Source organism: Ursus maritimus, unplaced genomic scaffold, assembly GCF_017311325.1.
Source record: "Ursus maritimus isolate PB19 unplaced genomic scaffold, ASM1731132v1 scaffold_32, whole genome shotgun sequence".
NCBI lineage: Eukaryota > Metazoa > Chordata > Mammalia > Carnivora > Ursidae > Ursus > Ursus maritimus.
Window position 1 is genome coordinate 18,233,512 of NW_024425786.1, and position 21,075 is coordinate 18,254,586.

Here is a 21,075-nt window from a genome sequence, read left to right on the forward strand (position 1 = left end):
TTTTTAGCTTGATATATTCCCTGTTTATTCCACAAAAATCTAAATTTCGCGAGGTGTCAGGTCTTATCTGACTCATTCGTAGTTATTTCCCCAGTGCCGACTCCCAGTGCTTGGGAGATGGTAGGTCCTCAGTAAGTATGTGTTGCATGTGGACTAAATATACCTGGGTCCTGGGCAAGGAGGTGTTCTTTCTGTGAGCTGTCCTATGAATGAGGAAGAGAGCCCATAGCTTGAACATCAGTGGCAAATGCTACCCAGCCCACTGAAATCCCAGAGCAAAGTCTAAATGGCAGCCCGTAGAAAATAGAATTAAGAGCCCCAGAATGGCTATTATATTTCCTTTAACTTATATTGAGAACTTTGTTTTTTTCTTTCCTTGCCATGTAAATGTTTTTATTCTTCCTGCTACTCGTAATTGGAGATAAATGGTGAGAATGTTTTGAATACTGCGATGGTGGAAAACAGAAAACCACCTCAGATCGTCTTTAACCGCTAAGGAAACGTATGTAGTGAACAAAGTATAGTAGGGCTGCCCCATGTGTAGTGTGTCAGGGTCTGGCTCCCTTCTTTCCATTTTCTTGGCTCTGTTGTCTTTTGGTGTTGGTTGCAGCCTCTGGCTTCTGTCAAGTTGGCCACAGCAGCCACAGGTTTCACATCCAAGGGTTTCCTTGTCTGGTATCTTTGTCTAAGAGTGAATACTAGGACTGGATCACTGGGTCTTGCCACTACTCACTGGCAAGAGGAATGGAACTACCATGACTGGCTTGGAATCAGTCAGCATTTACTTCTAGCTTTGAGATTGGGTCATCATCCCCTGTGTCCCCTGGGGGAAGGACAAATAGATGCCTGATCAAAAAATGGGAGTTCTATCAGCAATAAAAAGTGGAGACTGGGTGTCGGGCAGGCAGCTCTCAGAGTTTGTGAATAGTGACTTCTGTGGTTTGTCAGCTCTGTCCCAAGTTCTCCAAGTTTGGAGAACTAATTTAAATTTTTGAGAAGCCTTAATCAGGAAGATTTGACTTAGGGTTTTTTGTTTTTGTTTTTGTTTTTCTATACTGATAACCTGGAGCACATTCTTTGTAACTCAGAGGCTTTCATTGTTTAGCAATCAGTACAAAGCTGATAAATAGTAAGGCATCTGCAGCAGATGAGGTCCTATGGGAAGGTAAAAAAAAAAAAAATGTATGCCATCACAGTGAAGTTACAGTCTAGCCCAGGAGATACAGTGCAGGGATATGAACAGTAAAATAGTAATACACAGTAACGATTTAAGAGATCACAAGGCAACTCCATATTAATTGTTAAAAAAGTGGCACAGGCTTGCTATTCCTTGAAGTTTGTAAGATACAGAATCTTGAGCCCCATCCCAGGTCTGCTGAATCAGAAGCTGCATCTTAACAAGATATTCTGATGATTTGTGTTGACATCTGAGTCTGAGAAGCCAGAGTAGAAGTTGAGAGGACAGGTAACTGGTTTGGGCCAGAATGATCTAGAAAGGTTTCTTAGAGGTGAGGCTTGAGCTTCACCTGAAGGACAGGTGCAGCAGTAGGTATTTTTGTGGAAGATAATGTGATTTGAGTCATAAAAGTGTCCAGGTTCATACTGGATTCAGTTATGTCTTTGGTGGGGTCCAGGAATCTGCAGTTTTGTACAGGCTGTACCGACAAATGGGAGGGGATAATGGAATCATGATGCAGGGCCCTCAAGAACACGGGTGGGGAAGTCATCTAGGGAAAGGAGAGGTGAGAACTTTTGCAGAGACCTCGTTTTTAAAGACTACTGTACATGTTTACAGGCTTCTTTTTGTTTTAAGTTAAACCGTCGGCTTTGTTAGGTAATTGAATCATAATTTGGTCATTTACTAATGGAAACAGAACTAGCCTGAGAAACTACTCAAATGAAATCACATTCGATAGTTTAATTATCCATAGCTGTAGGTGGAAGAAGCTTAAAAAAGAGAGCTGTATCACTAAACCAGGACATTTAGCTAGGACGGTGGGCTAAATTGTATATTTCAGTGATTTCCTCCAATAGCCTTCAAGTAACTTTGAGTCTTGACGACGTTAGTTATAAATTTTAGAAGGTTATTTTATATGGTTAAGCACCATAAACTTTGTCTTATACTTTTAGTTGCTCCCTCCTTTTTTTATATTTGAAAATAAAATAAAGCGAAAAGACATATTTTTGAATAGTTTTGAATGATTCCTCAATTTGGTGATTTAGACTAAAGCAAGAGAACATCAAGTCTGTTAAAAGCTGAATTACCAGCTGAGAGGAGGAGCCGTGACGAGCCCATAAAACTGAAACTCACAAAGTCGTGATTTACTGGGGGATGTTTATGACACCAAAGTGTTATTTCAGTTGTTGGGAAATGTATCTTTTTTTTTAAGATTTTATTTCCAAGTAATCTCTACACCCAATGAACTCAGAACCCGGAGATCAGGAGTCATATGTTTCACCGGCTGAGCCAGCCAGGTGCCCCAGGTGAGGAATGTATTTCGAGTTACCCTGTATCCTATACTGATTTGCGTTTTTTTTTTTTTTTAAGATTTTATTTATTTATTTGACAGAGACAGAGATGGCCAGCGAGAGAGGGAACACAAGCAGGGGGAGTGGGAGAGGAAGAAGCAGGCTCATAGCAGAAGAGCCTGATGTGGGGCTCGATCCCAGAACGTTGGGATCACGCCCTGAGCTGAAGGCAGACGCTTAACCACTGTGCCACCCAGGCGCCCCTGATTTGCGTTTTTAGTGGGTTCTCACATTCTTACATTATTCAGATTCAACTTTGTAGAACTTAGGTAATATGAAGGTAGGAACCATGGGGCGCCTGGGTGGCTCAGTCATTAAGTGTCTGCCTTCGGCTCAGGGTGTGATCCCAGGGTCCTGGGGTTGAGCCCCGCATCAGGCTCCCTGCTCTACTGGGAGCGCTGGGAGCCTGCTTCTTCCTCTCCCACTCCCCCTGCTTGTGTTCCCTCTCTCGCTGGCTCTCTCTCTGTCAAATAAATAAGTAAAATCTTTAAAAAAATAAAAAAATAAAATTACGAAGGTAGGAACCATGTCTTTTCTTATCATCACTAGATCTCTAGTATTTAGTGTAGGTAGGTCCTCACATGGTTGATGGACGATTAAGAAATAAAGAATTTTAATTTAAAAAGATTGATTTTTATCTGTCCTTGGAGATAATATGTAAATGGTACAGTAAAAATGAGTTATAGTTAGAAACTATTAGTACAGAAGTGGAAACAAGATGAATAATTTAAAAACCACTAATTTGGAAATAATTTTATATTTTCAGGTTGCAAGAATAAGAACAGTACAAAGACCATCCTTTACCCAGTTTACCTATTAACATGTTACCCCATTTGCTTTATTATTTGCTCCTTCTCTTGAAGTTGTATACACTGTATTCCCTAAGAGTAGGAATATATATCTTGTATCACAACATTATAGTTACCAGCTTCTGTAAAGCAGTCTGTGATCCCCCGCTGCCCCAAACTCCTCTCCTGCTTTCCAGAAGAGAAAACTAAAAGGCAAAACGATTAAGTGACTTACCCAAGTGTAAAGTTCTATAGCTTCTAAGTGGAAAACCCAGCCTGTTTTTTAAGTCAGGTATTGGTCCATGTCCCTAACATCACAGAAGAATCTTTTCTTCTTTTTTTTTCCTCCTGACAAGTCAAATCATTTAGTAATATAATATAGTAATTAAAATTTGTAATTGCTCCTCTAAACCAGATATAACCGTCCCACAGAATAAAGGACTTGATCTATGGAGGACCCTGCGTGACCGTGATGTCCTTAACGGTATATTTAGCTGTAGGATAAGCCCTTAGAAACGTTATTGTTCCATTGTTTTGCTTCTGCTTCTTAGTTTGTATAAATAAGAATGTTCTTGAATTTGAGTGTCTAGATTTTTTTTTTTAGGTTTTTATTTGAGAGAGGGAGAGGGCATTCAAGCGGGACGGGGGTGGGAAGGAGCAGAGGGAGGAGAGAAACAGGCAGACTTCCCACCAACCGTAGAGCACAACATGGGGCTCAGTCTGAAGACCCTTAGATCATGACCTGAGCCAAAAGTATCAGTATGTCCCTTAGCCAGCGGCTTAACCAACTGAGCCGCCCAGGCACCCTTGAGTGTCTTGGTTTTAAAGGGCTTTTAGATTGGCTTGGTTTAAGTCTTGATATATCCTCCTTTGACGACAGATAGAGTAGTATTCCTTTAAAGTGTGAGAGGGGGCTGTTATTTACCAAAACTGCATCTAACAAATGGTGACCAGGTTCCTGGTCTACAAAGAGCAGAGTCCAAAAGGCGTCACGAGGAATTCAAAGTCTAACTGTGGAGTAAACTTCTTTCCTGTCTTTATTTTTTGGCATGTTTTTCCTCTGTGTCAATATTTACCAAAATGTGGTCTGTCCCCCAAATGCATCAGAATTAGAATTGCTTGAAGTGCTGGTTAAAAATTGCAGATTCCTGGATCCCACCAAAGACATACTGAATCCAAATGTCTGGAGGTGAGGCTTGGTAATCTGTATTTTATCTTATTTTTTAAAGATTTATTTATTTATTTTAGAGAGAGAGAGAGTGAGTGTGTGCCTGTGAGCCGGGGGAGGGAGTAGGGAGGGGGATAGGGAGAGAGAATCCTGAACAGACTCTCCACTGAGCGTGGAGCCCGACTTGGGGCTTGATCCCATGATGCATGAGATCATGACCTGAGCCGAAACCAAGTGTCAGATGTTTGACTGACTGAGCCACCCAGGCGCCCCAGTAATCTGCATTTTAAACACACTGCTTGTGGACTTTTATGTATCCTGAGATAGGAGAAGCCTGCTCTTCTAGACTTCTGTCACATCTGTGTCAGTCATCTTCAGAGCTTTTCTGTATTTGTTCTGTGACTTTTTAAAAAAAGATTATTTATGTATTTATTTGAGAGAGGGAGAGAGCACACAGAGGCAGAGAAAGAAGCAGACTCTCCGCTGAGCAGGGAGCCTAATATGGGGCTCGGTCCCAGGACCCTGGGATGGTCACCTGAGCTGAAAAGACAGACGCTTAACCTACTGAGCCCCCCAGGTGCCCCTGTGACTTTTGTTTTACATCATTAGTTCCGCAGTTCTTTCCTCTTTCTTATTTTCGGGAAGAATAAGTAGGGATTCTAATGACTAAGTGCTTGAACTGAAGAACCCATTGTTAGGCCTTGAGTTCTGTGCATGAAGCATCTTTAAAGTCAAGTAACATGTACGAAACTCTTACCATATGCCAGGAACTGTGTCTACCCTAACTGATTTGACCCCCTAATAACGTGGTGTAGGAAGTCAAGTTTCACAGATGGTAAGTAACTTACTAAAGATTACACATCTAGGGACGCCTGGGTGGCTCAGTCGTTAATCGTCTGCCTTCGGCTCAGGGCGTAATCCTGGCGTTCTGGGATCGAGCCCCACATCAGGCTCCTCCGCTATGAGCCTGCTTCTTCCTCTCGCACTCCCCCTGCTTGTGTTCCCTCTCTCGCTGGCTGTCTCTCTCTCTGTCAAATAAATAAATAAAAAAAAATAATAAAATCATTAAAAAAAATAAAGATTACACATGTAGTAAGTAGTGAGGCAGGATTCAAATCCGTATATGTCGGGTTCTAAACCTTGTTCCCTTCATGCTCTGCAGGCCCCGTAGAAGGACGATAGCTTGTGAAGCCTTAGGACTCTCAAGCTTGGTTCTGGCATGTGGTTAGGAAAAACTCTGAAGAAATGAATAATAGAAACCAGGTGACTTTGCCCATTTATCATGTTCTTTTGAGACTTTTACGTTAATCGAAGTCTAAGCAAGCCATTTTGTGTATTCAGACAGCTAAGTTAGATAGAATCCACACTAAAGGTAAAACGAAGCCTTAAAGTTTTTTTTAAGTTTATTCTTCTGGCAGCATGTTGTGTATGCATTCCCTGGAAAATGCGTCGAGTGTCAGGAGCACATTTTTACCTTCCGATCCCAGGCTCGGCTTTCTTACCCTAGTCACTGTCACCCCCACCCCCAATCCCTTAAACACAAAGAAATAGAGAGGAACGAAGTTCAAGCTCACCTTCTTGGGTGTTTTAAAATGACTATTCTAGCAACTGATTAAACTGGGTTTTCTAAGTGAGCCATTCCTTAACCTTGAATTAGTAAAACATTAAAATATTTATGGCATCTACCACTGACCCCTGTTCAGCAATGTAGGAGTTAATCTGGCAGTTTCTGATTAAATACTGGTATTAGGCAATTCAGGAATTACAGCGGAGGCCTAGAGGGAGAAGGGTGAGGAGCAGTGAGTCTGTAAGAGAAACCCCAGATAGCAAGTTAAACAAAACTACCCCTTTTATAAGCACAAAACCTAAATGAATGTGAAGATTCATCTTTATCTGGAAATGGGTGGTTATTTCTGTGTCAGTGGGATTCTTCGTTTTTGCTTTATTTGGGTTTTCTAATTTTTGGGAAAACATTATGGGCATGTATGTTTTTTGTAGAATATGAAATCATAATATTAGAACTATGTTTTCCAAGTTAAAATCTCATCTAGTATGTGTATATTTATACTTGTAATTTGTGCTTATATATTTAAAACAGCTTTATTGAGATATAATTCATATATCATATAATACGTCTATTTGAAGTGTACAATTCGGTGGTGTTTAGTATATTCACAGAGTCGTGCAGCCATCACCACAGTCCAGTTTTAGAACGTTTTTAGCACTCCAGAAAAATTCCCTGTACTCGTTAGCAGTCATTCCCCAACCCTTCTTTCCTTCCTGCCCCATGAAAGCCCTAGGTAGGTGACTACTCATCCACTTTCTGTCTCTATGGGTATGCCTGTTTTGGACATTTCATGTGGATGGAATCATATACTGTGTGTTTTTTAGTGACTGGCTCCTTTCATTTAGCATAATTGTTCGAGGGTCATCCAACTTCTAGCGTGTATCAAAATACTTCATTGCTTTGTATTATTGAATGCTGTTCCACTGTATAGGTATACCATGTTTTCTACATTCTTAATTTTACTTTCTAAATTTAATACTTCTGAGAGACATCTGCTTCTGGGAAGGCAGAGTAGATGCGTTTCTTGTGGTGGTGGTGTTTGTTTGTTTTTCTTTTTTTGCCTGGATCTATCCCAGACTCAGAGCTAGAGTTGCTGGCAGCCGGGAACACAGGTGCAGACAACGTTCTAAGAGAAGCCCACTCTCTCTAGCCAGAGGACCAGGAAAGGGGCAGCCTAGGCTTACGACAGAAGACTCAGGCAATAGCTGCTCTGCTTCAGACACCACAGGGAAAAACGGTGACTGTCCTCCTACCCATGCCAGCAAAGGCCACATGGTTAGCCCAGACTTCCACCCTCTGGCCGTGGTCTATAATGAACAGATCCTTTATTGAACGGCATTGGGTGGTCTCCAGTGGTTTGCCGTTACAAATGGTGCTTCAGTGTTCCTGTCTCTTACTCGTGTCTTCGGGCATCTGTATCAGTGTTTCTACAGAATAAATTTATACGTATGAAATTGTTGGATGAATAGCATAAATAAAGTCTTCAAAAATAACTGTTAGATGGATGACATCAAAATATGGAAATATAAAGGAAGTATGATTTTTTTAAAGTTTTTTTTTTTTTAGAGAGACAGAGAGCACAAGCAGGACAGAGGGAGAGGGACAAGCTGACTCCCTGCAGAGCAGGGAACCCGATGCGGGGCTCGATCCCAGGATCCTGGGATCACGAGCTGAGCTGAAGGTAGCCACTCAACTGACTGAGCCACCCAGGCGTCCCAAGAAGTGTGATATTTTCAGTCTACTTTTTCTCTTATTCTATCTTCCAGTTCAGTGATTCTTTCCTCTGTCCCTTCCATTTGGCTGTTTGGCTGTTGAACTGATGCATCCTTTGAAGTCTTTTTTGTTTGTTTGTTTGTTTGTTTTAGTTATAAAATTTCCTTCTGGTTCTTCTTTACATCTTCTGTTTCTTTGCTGAGGCTTTCTATGTTTTCACTTGTTTCAAGCTGTTCATAATTGCTTGTTGAGGCACTTTTATCATGGCTGCTTTAAAATCTTTGTCAGCAAATTCTAACGTCTCTGTCATCCTGATGGCGACATTATTGATGGACTTTTTTCATTCAGCTTGATTTGGTTCTTAGTATGACAAGTGAGTTTTGATCGAAACTTTGCTATTATCCTATTACGTTGAGCGTCTGGATCTTGTTTAAACCTCTCTAACACTCAAATAAGATTTCTCTGACACTGCGCTGGAGGAGGGTGGGAGGGGAGAAGGGCAATGACCCTGCCTTGTTACAGCCAGATAGAGAATGAATATCTACGGGGCCCTCCAGTGATACCCCTGGGGCAGCTCCTCATTTCTGCTAGGCAGGGGCGGGGGTTCCAGTTCCCTGTGTAGTCTCCCCTGACACCCCGGGTGAGGTGGTCTCATTACCTCTGGTTGATCGTTAATGTCCTGACCACTGTACACTGGGCCTCCTCTGACCCCTACCCGAGCAGGAGGAATACGGCTTCCTTTTACTGGCTGGCAGGGTTGAAAGCCCTGCCTCCCTCCTTGGCCCTCTCGGACACCATTCTGGTGGGCGCATTACAGCCTCTCGGGGGTTAATTGGGAATAAAGTAACGTAGATCATAAAGAAGTTGTATATAGCGTGATCAGATTTTTAAAAGAGAAAGGTAGTATGTATACAGAAAATAAAAATCTAGAAGATTAAGCAACTGGTGAATGGTTCAAAGGTAGGGGAACTCTGACCTTCTGCAGGGTTTCAGTTTTTAAAAATAACGAGTGTACTGTTAGAAGCAGTAAAAAACAAAGTTCTTTTTTTCAAAGGTATACTTTTCTTAGATGCTATTGTTGGATATACCCATGTGTTAATTTTTGTTATAATAAAAAACTGGGTATAGAATAAAGGTATCCTGATTTTCAGTGTATAATGCTTTCCACTCTACCATAACATTCTCCCCAGTCGATTGTACCAGTAGGTTATGTTCAGTGTAGTTCATATTGAAGAGCATGCTTTTGATCTTTTACCCTGAATGGAATTTCATTCAAGTGTTGAAATGGAACTTGATTATTATGACACGCATTAAAGGAGGAAGTTTCTGACTTAGGACTCTAGAGATCAGAATTTTTCCAGTTTCACTACACTCGATGAAAACATGATCTGGGGGCGCCTGGGTGGCACAGCGGTTAAGCGTCTGCCTTCCGCTCAGGGCATGATCCTGGCGTTATGGGATCGAGCCCCACATCAGGCTCTTCCGCTATGAGCCTGCTTCTTCCTCTCCCACTCCCCCTGCTTGTGTTCCCTCTCTCTCTGGCTATCTCTATCTCTGTCGAATAAATAAATAAAATAAAAAAAAAAAACATGATCTGGTTATTAGCTCCCAATCTTCTCATGTTATTAAAAGTTCAGAAAAACTTGTACTTGGCAAGGTTTCTTATTTGAATTGTCATGAGTTTTGGGAGTAGTTAATTCAGATAGCCGTTTTTCAGATCTGTCCTGAAGATGACGCATCTTTTATTTGTGTGTGCATAAAAGAACAGTTTTAAAAGGAGTATGAGATGTGTGAAAGCTTCAGATGTGCCGGCGAGAGTACATTGGTACAATTTGCTTGAAAACTATAAGGAAAGGGGGCCTTTGCATCCTGGCTAGGTCTTCATGCAGCGTCCGTGTCCCGAGGGTCTTCTTTCGGGGACTCTAGAATGTGCCCTGCAGACCATCGTAGGAAATTGTGCTGTGGTATGTTTGATCTGTAGCCAGTGCTGTTTATCTCCAAGCTTGCCTTAGGTTTAATGTCTTTCCAAGAGCCTATATGTCACATCTTTATTACAAATTCTTTACCAGTATAATTATTTTAACGCTGCTATGACAGGCATCTTAGGGAATGATGGTTCCTTTTATAGATTAAACAAATGGGGTAGGACAGAGGGAGTCAGACTTGTTCTTTGTCTACCAAACTTTACTGCTTTTTCAGTAAGTCTGAAATTTGGTATACGTTTTCTTGTCATTACACTTCTGCTGCTAAGCACGTTAATACTGGGAGGGGAAAACAAAACAAGAACGATAGTAAGATTTGAGTCTCGAAGGCGCAACCTTGTGTAAAAATATTAGCAAGCTATATAGAAAGATGATATCTTAACTTATTATCTGTGATAAACTCACTTGTATGTTATCAGTGTTCTATAGGTGTTGGGATGGCCGGCATCTTCAAAACAGCGACTTTGAGCACCAGCTTGTTACCTAGTATCGTAGGGTGACTTAGTACTGTGAACTGCCTTGTACTTTGAAGGAGGAGTATCTTCCTGACCTTCCCGCGCCATTGCCTCTCCGTGTCTTGGGCAGATGTTCTGCTTTGTGATCTCCCTGGGTGCCTGTAACAAAATGAGGATTCCTGGGCCCCACCCAGGAATTCTTCTGAATCAGAATCTCTGGATATAAAGCCCGGAAATCCTCCTTTAAAATGTTTATTTAGATTATTCTAAATCACATTAAAGTATAAGAACGAGACCTTTAGCAAGTCAAGTTTCGTGCGGGTTGGAGTGCTAGAAATTAATATGATTCACAGTGGCCGCAATTCTGTGTGTGTTTCGTTTCTGATAAAGAATAATTAAAAAAACGAGTTCAGTTGTAACTGTCTTCGTGCTATCTGATTAGAGTAGGATTCTGGGATCCTCCTTTTATGCCCATGTATTTTGTTAGTTGTGTTATGTAATCAGGTAACTGCTTTTACTTACTTATTTTTTACTCCACCCTATTTCCCCATTAGTTTAGGAATTAGTAACTTTACTAATGTAGCATCTTACTGAAATGGCTTCTGAATAGTTTGAGAGTTACTTCAGGATAATAAACAGAACTTGAGCCATGCGTCGCTGAATGAGCTGTTGAAAGTTATTTCTGGCTTTCTGCACAGACTTTGTGGTGAAGAGGGCTGTGTTGCTCCCTAGCAAGTGTCAGAATGTTCTCTTCCAGCATGCTGGCTTTCTTTCCCCCACTCCTGTTCCCTGCTTCCCCCGTCCCTCCTTTGTAAACTGGGGGCTCTGTCCCACCCTGATTTTTAGGAAAATTTTACCTCGTCATTGAGCTTGGGGAAGTCGTCAGCTGTTCCGTTCACATTAAGTAGGATTACAGATAGCTTTTTACAAAGATGTCTGGTTATTTTCTTGCTCCTTGAAGGAATGTGTAAAACAGGGTATGGGATTTTCATAATGAATATTTTTTTAAATGGGTGGAGGTTGGTGATTATTTAACTCTTTGGATAACACACCTGCAAGTTTCCCCCTTTATGTTGCTTTTTAAAGAATACTGTCTCATAGAACAAGAAATGGCTTAACATTTCATAAAATTAATTAAAAGCAAATAAATTCAGTGGAACTCACCACATTTTAAGCACTCATTAGCCATATGTCACAAATGACTACTGTATTTGGACAGTGGTAATACAGATCATTTCTACCATTGCAGAAAGTTCTCTAGGACAGTGCTGTAGTAGACTGGCTTTTTTAAAGAAGAGAGGGGGGCGAACGAAAGAGCAGAATAAGAGACCTGAGTTTCCACCCTTCCTTCTACAATGCAACTTTGCCTGTTTTCTCAAATCCTTGATTGTAAGTCAGAAAAAGGTGTGTCATTTTAAGTATCATCCCTTTGACCCTGTTCTTCCACGTTGATTTCTCTTTCCCAGGCTGGCAGTGATGGTGAAAGCATAGGAAACTGCCCCTTTTCCCAGAGGCTCTTCATGATTCTTTGGCTCAAAGGAGTTGTATTTAGTGTCACAACGGTGGACCTGAAGAGGTAAGACTTTGTTGTTGCCATTTGAAATTAACTGAAGTTGAGTATATACTGTTTTGTTTGATTCTCTCCCCATTCCTCACTTTGCATGCATATGTTCTCTAAAGGAAATAAATCTATTTGTTAAAGTTCAGCTGATTTGTGGACAAATTTAACTTGTAAAAGTGTTATGGATAATTCACAATGTCAGTAAATTGCATTTGCTGGCCACTCAGTATTTTGAAGAACTTACTGTATGTTTACTTTTAATTTCAAGAGCAGCACCGGGAACTAAATTTTAGTGTAAATGCAGGGAAATTTTTGACTTTCCAGTGTAAACGTGGAGCTATGAAGAGCTTTCTAAGCAGACCACTTCTTGGTTTAAAATGTACTAAACACGTGGTGTATATAATCTGGATTCTTAAAGATAAGGGTGGGATTTTAGGAGGATGAATACTACTGTGGTCTGTTTCATTTACTGTACTTTTCAGGGAATAATAGGAGTTTTCTGTAATATGATTTTAACCGTATTTCATTAAATATAATTGTAAAAGAAGAGTGATTACGCATGGCCCTGTGATTGTTCTTGCTAGTTAAAAACTGTTTCTGACTTTCTCTTTGTAGACCGCAGTGGAGAGGGCTGAGAAGAGCCCTGATAAATAGTGAGCTCCTTTTACTCCGGAGCTTTGGTTCTTCCTTAGCAAACAGGTTTGAGGTGAAGAACATTCATACTTAGGGGAGAAGAAGAGACTTAAGGGTTAAGAGCAGTTATACTAATAGAAAATCTAGCATTGAACATGGAAATGTATCACCTCTTGAGACTAAGGCAACAACATCGTTTGTTGCTTTTTTTTTTTTTTAAAGCATATCAGTCACGACCAGTGTCCAGGAAAAACTGTGGACGGGCTGTCACATGATGGGTGGCGGAATTCTTGCATGTTATTCCTCCGGGCGTCGCCGAGAGAGAGTTATCTGGGAGCTGTCATCCCGTTCCCAGTTCTCGGCAGGCGTTCCCTGGTTCTGCCGGTTCTTTCGACTTGATTCTTTCCTTAACTGCTAGTGCACTTACTTGAGATTTTGGAGACCTAAGATTTGTGTATTGAAAATAAGCCATGATTCTTCCGGGACCCCCTTCAGTTCTGTATATGAAAGCAGAGGTCCGCCTGAGAGTTCAAACTGCAGGCTCTTTCAAAGATAGACCTACCTCATTTTGGACAGAGCTGCTGTAAGAATGAAATAATTCAAGTAGTTATCCCTCTATTACTGTTTTTTTCCCTACACGCACTCAAAAAGGAAGTTTCTCAATGTAACTTCTAAAAATAGACCATGCTACCAGGCACACCCTGACTGTGTCTTAAAATACATGGATTTCTCCTATTCCATTTTTGGCTTGGAGCAAGTGAGTTGACTGCCACGCTTCGAGAAAGCCTTCTTTGAGGAGCTCGACACAGTGCTTGATTGTGGCCCATACCAGTGATGGCGCCATAAACGAGGGGAGTCTGGTTCAGGGAAGGAAGTGAACTCACAGTGGCTGTTTCACTTTTCCTGTACAAACTCCTGATGACGTGAGTTCTGTATGTTGGTTGATGTTTGAGGACTCGTATATGTTTAAGAGGAGTATAGCCTCCATGTGCAAAGTGACACCTGGGAAGTAGGATGAAAGATTCAGGGCTTCCTAATCAGTCAGTATTACCATCCAGAGAAGGTGTCTATTTTCTAGGGCTTTTTGTAAAATCAACAGAGAGCACTTAAAGTAGGAAGCCATATTAGTTTCCTTTAGAAATCTTAGGTCTGTGGTACATTGAAAACCTGCTTCTCAAGGGCCGTTAAAAGTATAGAAGTTGGACAGGATAATGAATCCTCTTCACCCCCAGCCCCTGGTCATCAGCTTCCCCCTCACAGGTACCACTGCATTTAGGTTTGGTCTTTATCCTTCCGGACCTATGAATTTACACACTTACAGTCTTGAGTCAGATTTCAAGAGAGTGAACATGGGCTCAAAAAACCATTATAAGATAAAGTCACAGATGAGTTAAACACTCCATAGTAAGAAGTACCTTTCATAATCTTAACTTTAAAACTTTAGATATGACTGCTTTTATAAAACTGGGGGGGGAGAAAATGCCTCTAGTGCTTATTTCTTGCTTTTCCTGCTAATTGCTAGTTCTTTGCTGAAGAGGACCGATCGCAGAACCAGCCGGAGGAGAGCGATAAGACTCTATTGCAAGCTATTTAGAGGCCCACTCTGTGCTCTGAGAAAATTATTGTTACATGACATTTCATCCATAAGAACAAGCTGCTTTCCAGTTCTGGCACCATGTGACACGTTCTCTTTGAATCTCAGTTGGTGTTAATGACTATGCTGGTGGTATTCGTGTGCCCCTGGGAGGCTTGGAACGATCTCCCACTGCCTGCCTGCCAGTGCTGCCTTAATGCTTTAGTGGGAGTCATCTCTAAACCTCATTTTCTGTTGAGGCTGCAATTGTATTACAGAACTTGCAGATTAAAAAAAAAAAAGTGCCCAGCCTTCAGAAGGAATTTAGACTTACATCAACCACCGTTTAAGCAAAATCTTCAGCTGAATATAAATGAAAATATTAAACTTTCGGGGCATATTGAAAGATGTCATATGGTTTCACTCATTTATGGAACATAAGAAGTAGGAAGATCGGTAGGAGAAGAAAGGGAAGAAGGGGGGGTAAACAGAAGGGGGAATGAACCATGAGAGACTATGGACTCTGGGAAACAAACAAACTGAGGGCGTCAGAGGGGAGGGGGCGGGGGAATGGGATAGGCTGGGGATAGGTATTAAGGAGGGCACGTATTGCGTGGTGCACTGGGTGTTATACGCAAACAATGAGTCATGGAACTCTACATCAAAAACTAGGGATGTACTGTATGGTGACTAACATAATATAATAAAAAAATATTAAAAAAAAAAAAGGAAAGATGTTATCACATGTCATCAAATGGGGAGCAGTGGATTAGGGATAGAGACCTGGTTCTGTGTGGAAAGAGCCCTGTCACTGGTTTCCCTAGGACATTGGGCAAGACGCCTCATCTTTGGAGGAGGTCAGTTACTCCTTTTTAAAGTCAGGAAAAAGGAAGGAAAACATTAACATTTCTTCTTCTTCAGTGTCTCCTTTGTGCTGACCACTGTTCGGGTACTTTTTACTACTCATCAAACCATTTTCAGACCTGTCGTTGAATAGAATTCATTGTTTTATATCATACTTCCTGGCTGACAGGAAGATGAAAATCTTTGAAGATTTCTGCTACCTTTATTATGCCCAGAAATTTTTAAATCAGTGGTCAGCATCTTTAGAGCACAGGTAAGCCTGAGAGGCAGGCAAAGGGAAGAAAGAAGAAACAGTGACAACAATAGTGTCCCCCCCCATCTCTCTCTTTGTCTCTGTTTGTCTCACACATACACACACACCTGAGACGCTGACGTGGGTAAAGCTGAGTGTCACATACTTGTTAGGTAAGCGTTTCTAGTTTTGAGAAATGAGAGTGGAAATGATAACTTTAAGAAATTAGCTTTTTATTATAAAAGCAGTGATATCTGCTGTATTCCCAGTGAATAAAATCCCTCCTCTGTGATATTCTCTGAGAAAATAAATACATTGGAGAAGACTGCTTTTAAAAAATCTGAGAAATGTATGCTTCCATTTTCCCATTTCCTCCTTAAACACTGAAACTTTCTAATGGTTTGCATTGTCACAAATGGTTTCCTGCCTCGTCACATACCATTTGTAATGTATTGTGTAAGGCTCCCTTGTTAATTGCCGTAATAATAGCGTAAAGTTTTAGAAACTTATTATGATAGTTTAAACATTAATAATTTTGTAACGATTTAACACAGAGCCATAAAACTGATAGTTCTGCGTATCTTGAAAGTCATTTATAAACTCAGAACAAAATCTGATTTCTGAATAGATCCTTCAGGTAGTTTGTTTTCTTATGTCTCTGTGGTTCCATCCTTCTGCAAACAGTCTTCAGCAAGCCGAGAGGCCAGTTTGATTTCCAGGTGGTGACAGTGGTGTGAAGGACACATACAGAGAGACTGAATGGAATGGAACAGGCCAGCTTGTAGAGAGACCCGCCATTTCCTGCTGTTGGCGGGTCAGGAGAGTACAGACTCCCCGCTTTCCCTTCGTGAGGTTGACTTGAGCTGCATGAAGCCCTTGTTACCCCTGCAGATCAAGATAGGTGTCTCGTAAACGCATTCTGAATCATGTGGATGCCCCCTGTATCTGTTTTGAGGGTGACGGGACAGAAACACGGAGTGAGACAAACAGACATGGACAGTCATACAGAGAGAGAGAGAGCACGCTTCACTGCAATGTCTTTATGGTCTTTTTCAAAATGATTTCAAAGATAATACATCCTGTTGAGGTCACTAAGAGCTGAATTAGAACAGATTATTGGTGAATCTTTTTCTAAACCTATCAGTGTAAACTCTCCAAACTGTGTTAAGAAAATCTCTTAAGAATTCTAGAAGCTGTATTTGAAACCTTTTGGTGGGTGCTGTTTTGACATGATTGCTCAGCAAATTGACATTAAAGTAGACAAAAGATTTGGCAGTATACCATGTCATCAAAGTAAAATCCTTTGGTTGAATTGGAACACATAGACCGATGCTCCGTAACTAGGCCCTTGGTGTGTATGTTTTAGTGAATCCATGATTCATTCATTCCACTGGTGACTTTAGTCAGAATATGGCAAACCTAGTGAAGAATAATTAATAGGAGCACAGTATTCTGAAACCAAGGATTTTTGGTGTTAACTTTTTTTTCATACTTGCCATGTTTTCTTGATTTGTGTGGATGAATTTTATGCCTTGAAAATCAGTACCTTCAAAAAAACTCAATTAAAAATAGAAGTTCTAGGGGTGCCTGGGTGGCTCAGTTGGTTAAGCATCTCTTAGTTTCAGCCCAGTTCATGATCTCAGTGTTGAGACTGGCTCCACGCTCAGTGGACTCAAGATTCTCTCACCCGTTCCCACCCCCCCGCCCTCTCCCCCCACACCGTGTGTGTATGGGGGGGGGTGTATACCCGCATGCGCTCTCTTTCTCTCTCTCTCAAAATCTTTTAAAAAAATATTTATATATTTTATATATTTTCTACATACTTAGTATTTTCCCCCTCTGTTTAGTGGAGTCAGCTAGTTACAAAATAGGTCATCTTTAAGAACCGGCTCCTGTGTCCTGCGGCTGTACTGTACTCATTTTATAAGAAGCAGCTGGAGCCGGGCCACCTGTGCAGTGTTCGCCAATTGTTGCAACTGTACTGAATTAAACTTTAATTGAAGTTAAGCCACTTAAGTTGCTTAAAGTATTAGGTCCCATGGGGTTCCTCCTAGTCCTCCTTTCCCTCTCTGTCTCTTATATTGGTTTGTTTCTCTTTATTTCCTTTTCTTCAACCAGAAGCAAAATGGGAGAGAACAGAATTTTTGTCATCTACTCTGACAAAAAAAAAAAAAAAAAGACTCCTCAAATAAGTAACATTAAAAATAAGAAAACTCCCAAACCTTGAAGAGTGTTTGCGCTCTTCTCTCATAGCATGAATTATATGCACTTTGCTTTTTCTAGATGTCACTTAAGGGAATGAGTTTGAATGAAGGGATTTTATGAAACAAACCAAAGATCTCCTGAAATTTTTAGCCATTGCCTATCCGTTCAGTTTCATTTCTGTCATACTGTGCTTTGTGAAATGTTAAGTTTCTGTGCCGCGTCTGTAAAATGAGCCTTTGTGGGTCAAACAAAACACCCGAGGCCTTGGGAGTGCCAGGTGAGATTCTGCTCGGCTCATGACTCGATACAGCTTCTAAGTCACCTCGGTGTTGGCAACTTGAACATTTATTTTGAAGTCTGCTACTCCATTCAGACGCCTCCAGGTTTCTTCTGGGATCTACTTTCACTTGGAGTAAGGACCCAACATGGTTGCCCTTCATCTCAACACTTAATCCTAGAAAATAGTTTCATTGCCTTTTTTTTTTTTTTTTAAATCAATATACCTTTTCTGCAGAAACGGTGGACTATTCACTAGTCACTGATATTAGTAGAAAATTGGTAATCATATGGTTGGTTTCACTTTTACTTACAAGACTCTATTTTTTTTTAAATGATTTTATTTATTTATTTATTTATTTGAGAGAGAGAGAAAGAGAAAGCACAAAAGGGGGGAGGGACAGAGGGAGAAGCAGACTCCCCGCTGAGCAGAGAGCCCAATGTGGGACTCGATCCTGGAACTCCGAGATCATGACCCGAGCTGAAGGCAGATGCTTAACCGACTGAGCCACCCAGGCGTCCAACTTACAGGTCTCTATTAATCAGATTTCTTATTACAGTCAGTTAATGCTAGATAACCAGTTTTGAACCATCAGACTCTAAGTAGAGTTTAAAACTGCCAGCCCCATCTCCTGCCTAATGCTATGTTAATGTGATACTGAAAGCAGGCATGGATCTCATTTGCATACTTTGGTTTAGCTCATGTTCACAAGCCTTATTTGATTTGACCTTCACAGGCAAAGTGGGTCTTATATTGGAGTACAGAGCAGGAAATCCAAAGAGGTTTTGATTTCCTTTGTCACGTAGCTGGTAGATGGCAGAACTATGCAATTTGGGACTTTAACCAGGTCATTTTTATTCAGTCTTTGGCTCTTTCTTCTCTCCCATGCCAATTTTATCCCTCCCCTAATAAATACTTTTATTTGGAGAGCTAAAAGCCGTCATAATTTATTATAGAATAGCTGTTACTTATTTTGCTGCCCTCCCCGCAATGGGTTATTGTAAAGCATCTATCCCTTTCTTTCCCTTTATCTAACTCTACCTTGTTCATGAAAAAATTATTTGTAAAACATACAGATGCATGTTATTACCTTACATTTAGGCATTAATGGACTGTTAGTCATAAAAATGTTGATGGATATGTTTTCTAACTTTGGAATGAGAAAAGTCTTTTTTTTTTTTTTTAAGATTTATTTATTCATTAAAGAGGGTGAGCAGTGACGGGCGAGGGACAGAGAGAGAGAGAATCTCCAGCAGACTCCCCGCTGAGCTCGGAGCCCAATGCGAGGTTCCATCCCATGACCCTGAGTCATGATCAGAGCTGAAACCAAGAGTTGGATGCTTAACCAACTGAGCCACCCAGGTGGCCCCCCTTAACTTTAAAATGTTAAGATTTGAAAATAAATTTATACACTCTGAACTGTTAAGGTTTCTGGACCCTTGGTCCAGGTCTTCATGTGTTGAGGAGGAAATAAAGCATAACTGGGAACATCTGTGAGCTGTGAGTGGGAACGTGAGGGGGACTTGAAGACCAAAGATGGTGCTGTCTGGGGCCTGTTGGACTTGCTAGTGATCAAGGAACGGGTGGTCAGGGTGAGAAGTAAAAAGGACTAGCCAGACAAACCAAGGAAATGAAACCCAGAAACAGACTAGTTCTGACCTGGATTCGAGTACTTACATGAGTTCCACGAGTCTCATGGCATACGTCACTGTTTAAATAAACGTGGATCTGGAAGACTTACTCAGCTTTCATGTATTCCCATCATTTTGTGCTCAACTTTACCTTCTCAGACCAAAGTATACTCAGGAAAGGAATCAGAATTGAACATCAAGTCAGATTTTGACTTTTAAAAGTCCCCTGTTAGAGCTTCAGTTCTTCTACAAGTTGCTAGAAAACGTGTCTTATTTTTCTTTGGCTTGGGAGGGGATGGGCTCTAGAGCTTGGTAGGGGGCTCTGAGCTAGAAAATGTGGACTGATCGGATAATTAATAAGTCTTTGTATTTTTGGAATGTAGTCATAGATGAAGCACTTTCCAAACCTGAATGGGTGGAGGGAGAAAAAAAAGGGAGAGGGACAGTGAAGGAATACGTATAAGACCAAGGAAAATTGATAAGCTGGGATGAGTAGAGATTTTGAGGTACACTCTATTTTAAAAATTCTTTTCAATGACAAAGTATTTCACCTTCCTGAGACACTTAGAGATATGCTTTGTCCAAATTCTGTGCATTTGTGTTAGAGAAGGAAGGAAGGGCTGTAATAATGGGTGGGGGGAAAGTTCTTTGAAGCAGTTTTATAGTGCTTTTTTTGTTTTAAGCTTTTTAAGTGTATCTTTTTAATTATGAAAGTTTTCAAACACATACACAAGAATAGAATAAACTTCCCCCTAAATTCAACTCAGTTATTGAGATTTTACCCATTTGCTTTGTCCCTTTTCTTCTTTTTCTTTTCCCCCCCGTTCTGTTTTAAAGCAAATCCTGGGAATCCTGTCATTTCAATCCTCCATACTTCACTGTACATCTCCAAATAATTACATTTTCTTACCCAACCACGCTGCCATTATCATGTCTAATCTCCAGCATATGATCTGATCTCCCCAGTTATCTCCAAAATACCTTTTTTTCTTTGACTGATCTGTTCATATCGGGATCGAAACAGATTTTACTGGTTATGTCTGATTGTTACATCTCTCTCTCTCTCTTTTTTTTAAGATTTTATTTATTTATTTGACACGGAGAGAGAGAGAGAGAGCACAAGCAGGGGGAGGAGCAGGAGAGGGAGAAGCAGCTTCCTGCTAAGCAGGGACCCCGATCTGGGGCTCGATCCCAGGACCCTGGGATCATGACCTGAGGCAGATGCTTAACCCACTGAGGCTCAGGTGCCCCAATGTCTCTTAAATTTTTCTTAATCTATAACAGTCCCTTCCAGCCACCACTTGTGGCTTTTTCCCCTCATGCCATTAACTCGTAGAAATCCATTCTGTTGAACTGTAGAGTGTCCCGAATTCTGTATTTGGCCGATGGCTTCCTTGAGGTATCATTTACCTTTGTTCTGCATCTCCTCAAGTTTCCTGTTAAGTGAACGTTTTGGTCTCAGAACTCCTTTATACTTTTAAATTATTGAGGACTTCAAAGAGCTTTCAGTTATGTGGGTCATATCTATGAGAAATTTAAAACATATTTACTCGTTAGAACAATCGTGAACTTATTATTTGTTATCACGAAATATGTTTTTAATTAAAACTATGTTTTCCAAAACAAAATTAGTTGGGAGAGTGGCATTGTTTTACATTTTGGTACATCTCTTATGTCTGCCTTAATAGAAGACGGATTCTCCTGTCTGTTTCCATATATATATATATATATATATACTTTGTGATAACACGCAAGTAGCCTACGGAAAACTCGACTATACAGGCATGAGAGAGAGGAAGGGTGGAAAAAGTAAATGATGTCTTAGTATTATGAGAATGATTTTGACCTTATGAACCACCTGGTGAAAGGGTCCCCTAGACCCTAGACCCCCCCCCCC

The 21,075-nt window shown here is 40.8% G+C and overlaps 1 protein-coding gene across 1 annotated transcript in view; it reads left to right on the top strand.

Annotated features, from left to right (window-relative positions):
* The window catches only part of CLIC4 (chloride intracellular channel 4), a 70,876-nt gene that overhangs the window by 24,212 nt on the left and 25,589 nt on the right, over positions 1-21,075 (top strand). Inside the window, exon 2 of the mRNA XM_040619001.1 lies at positions 11,669-11,778. Coding sequence (XP_040474935.1) covers positions 11,669-11,778 — 110 coding nt within the window. The remainder of the gene's footprint in view (positions 1-11,668; positions 11,779-21,075) is intronic.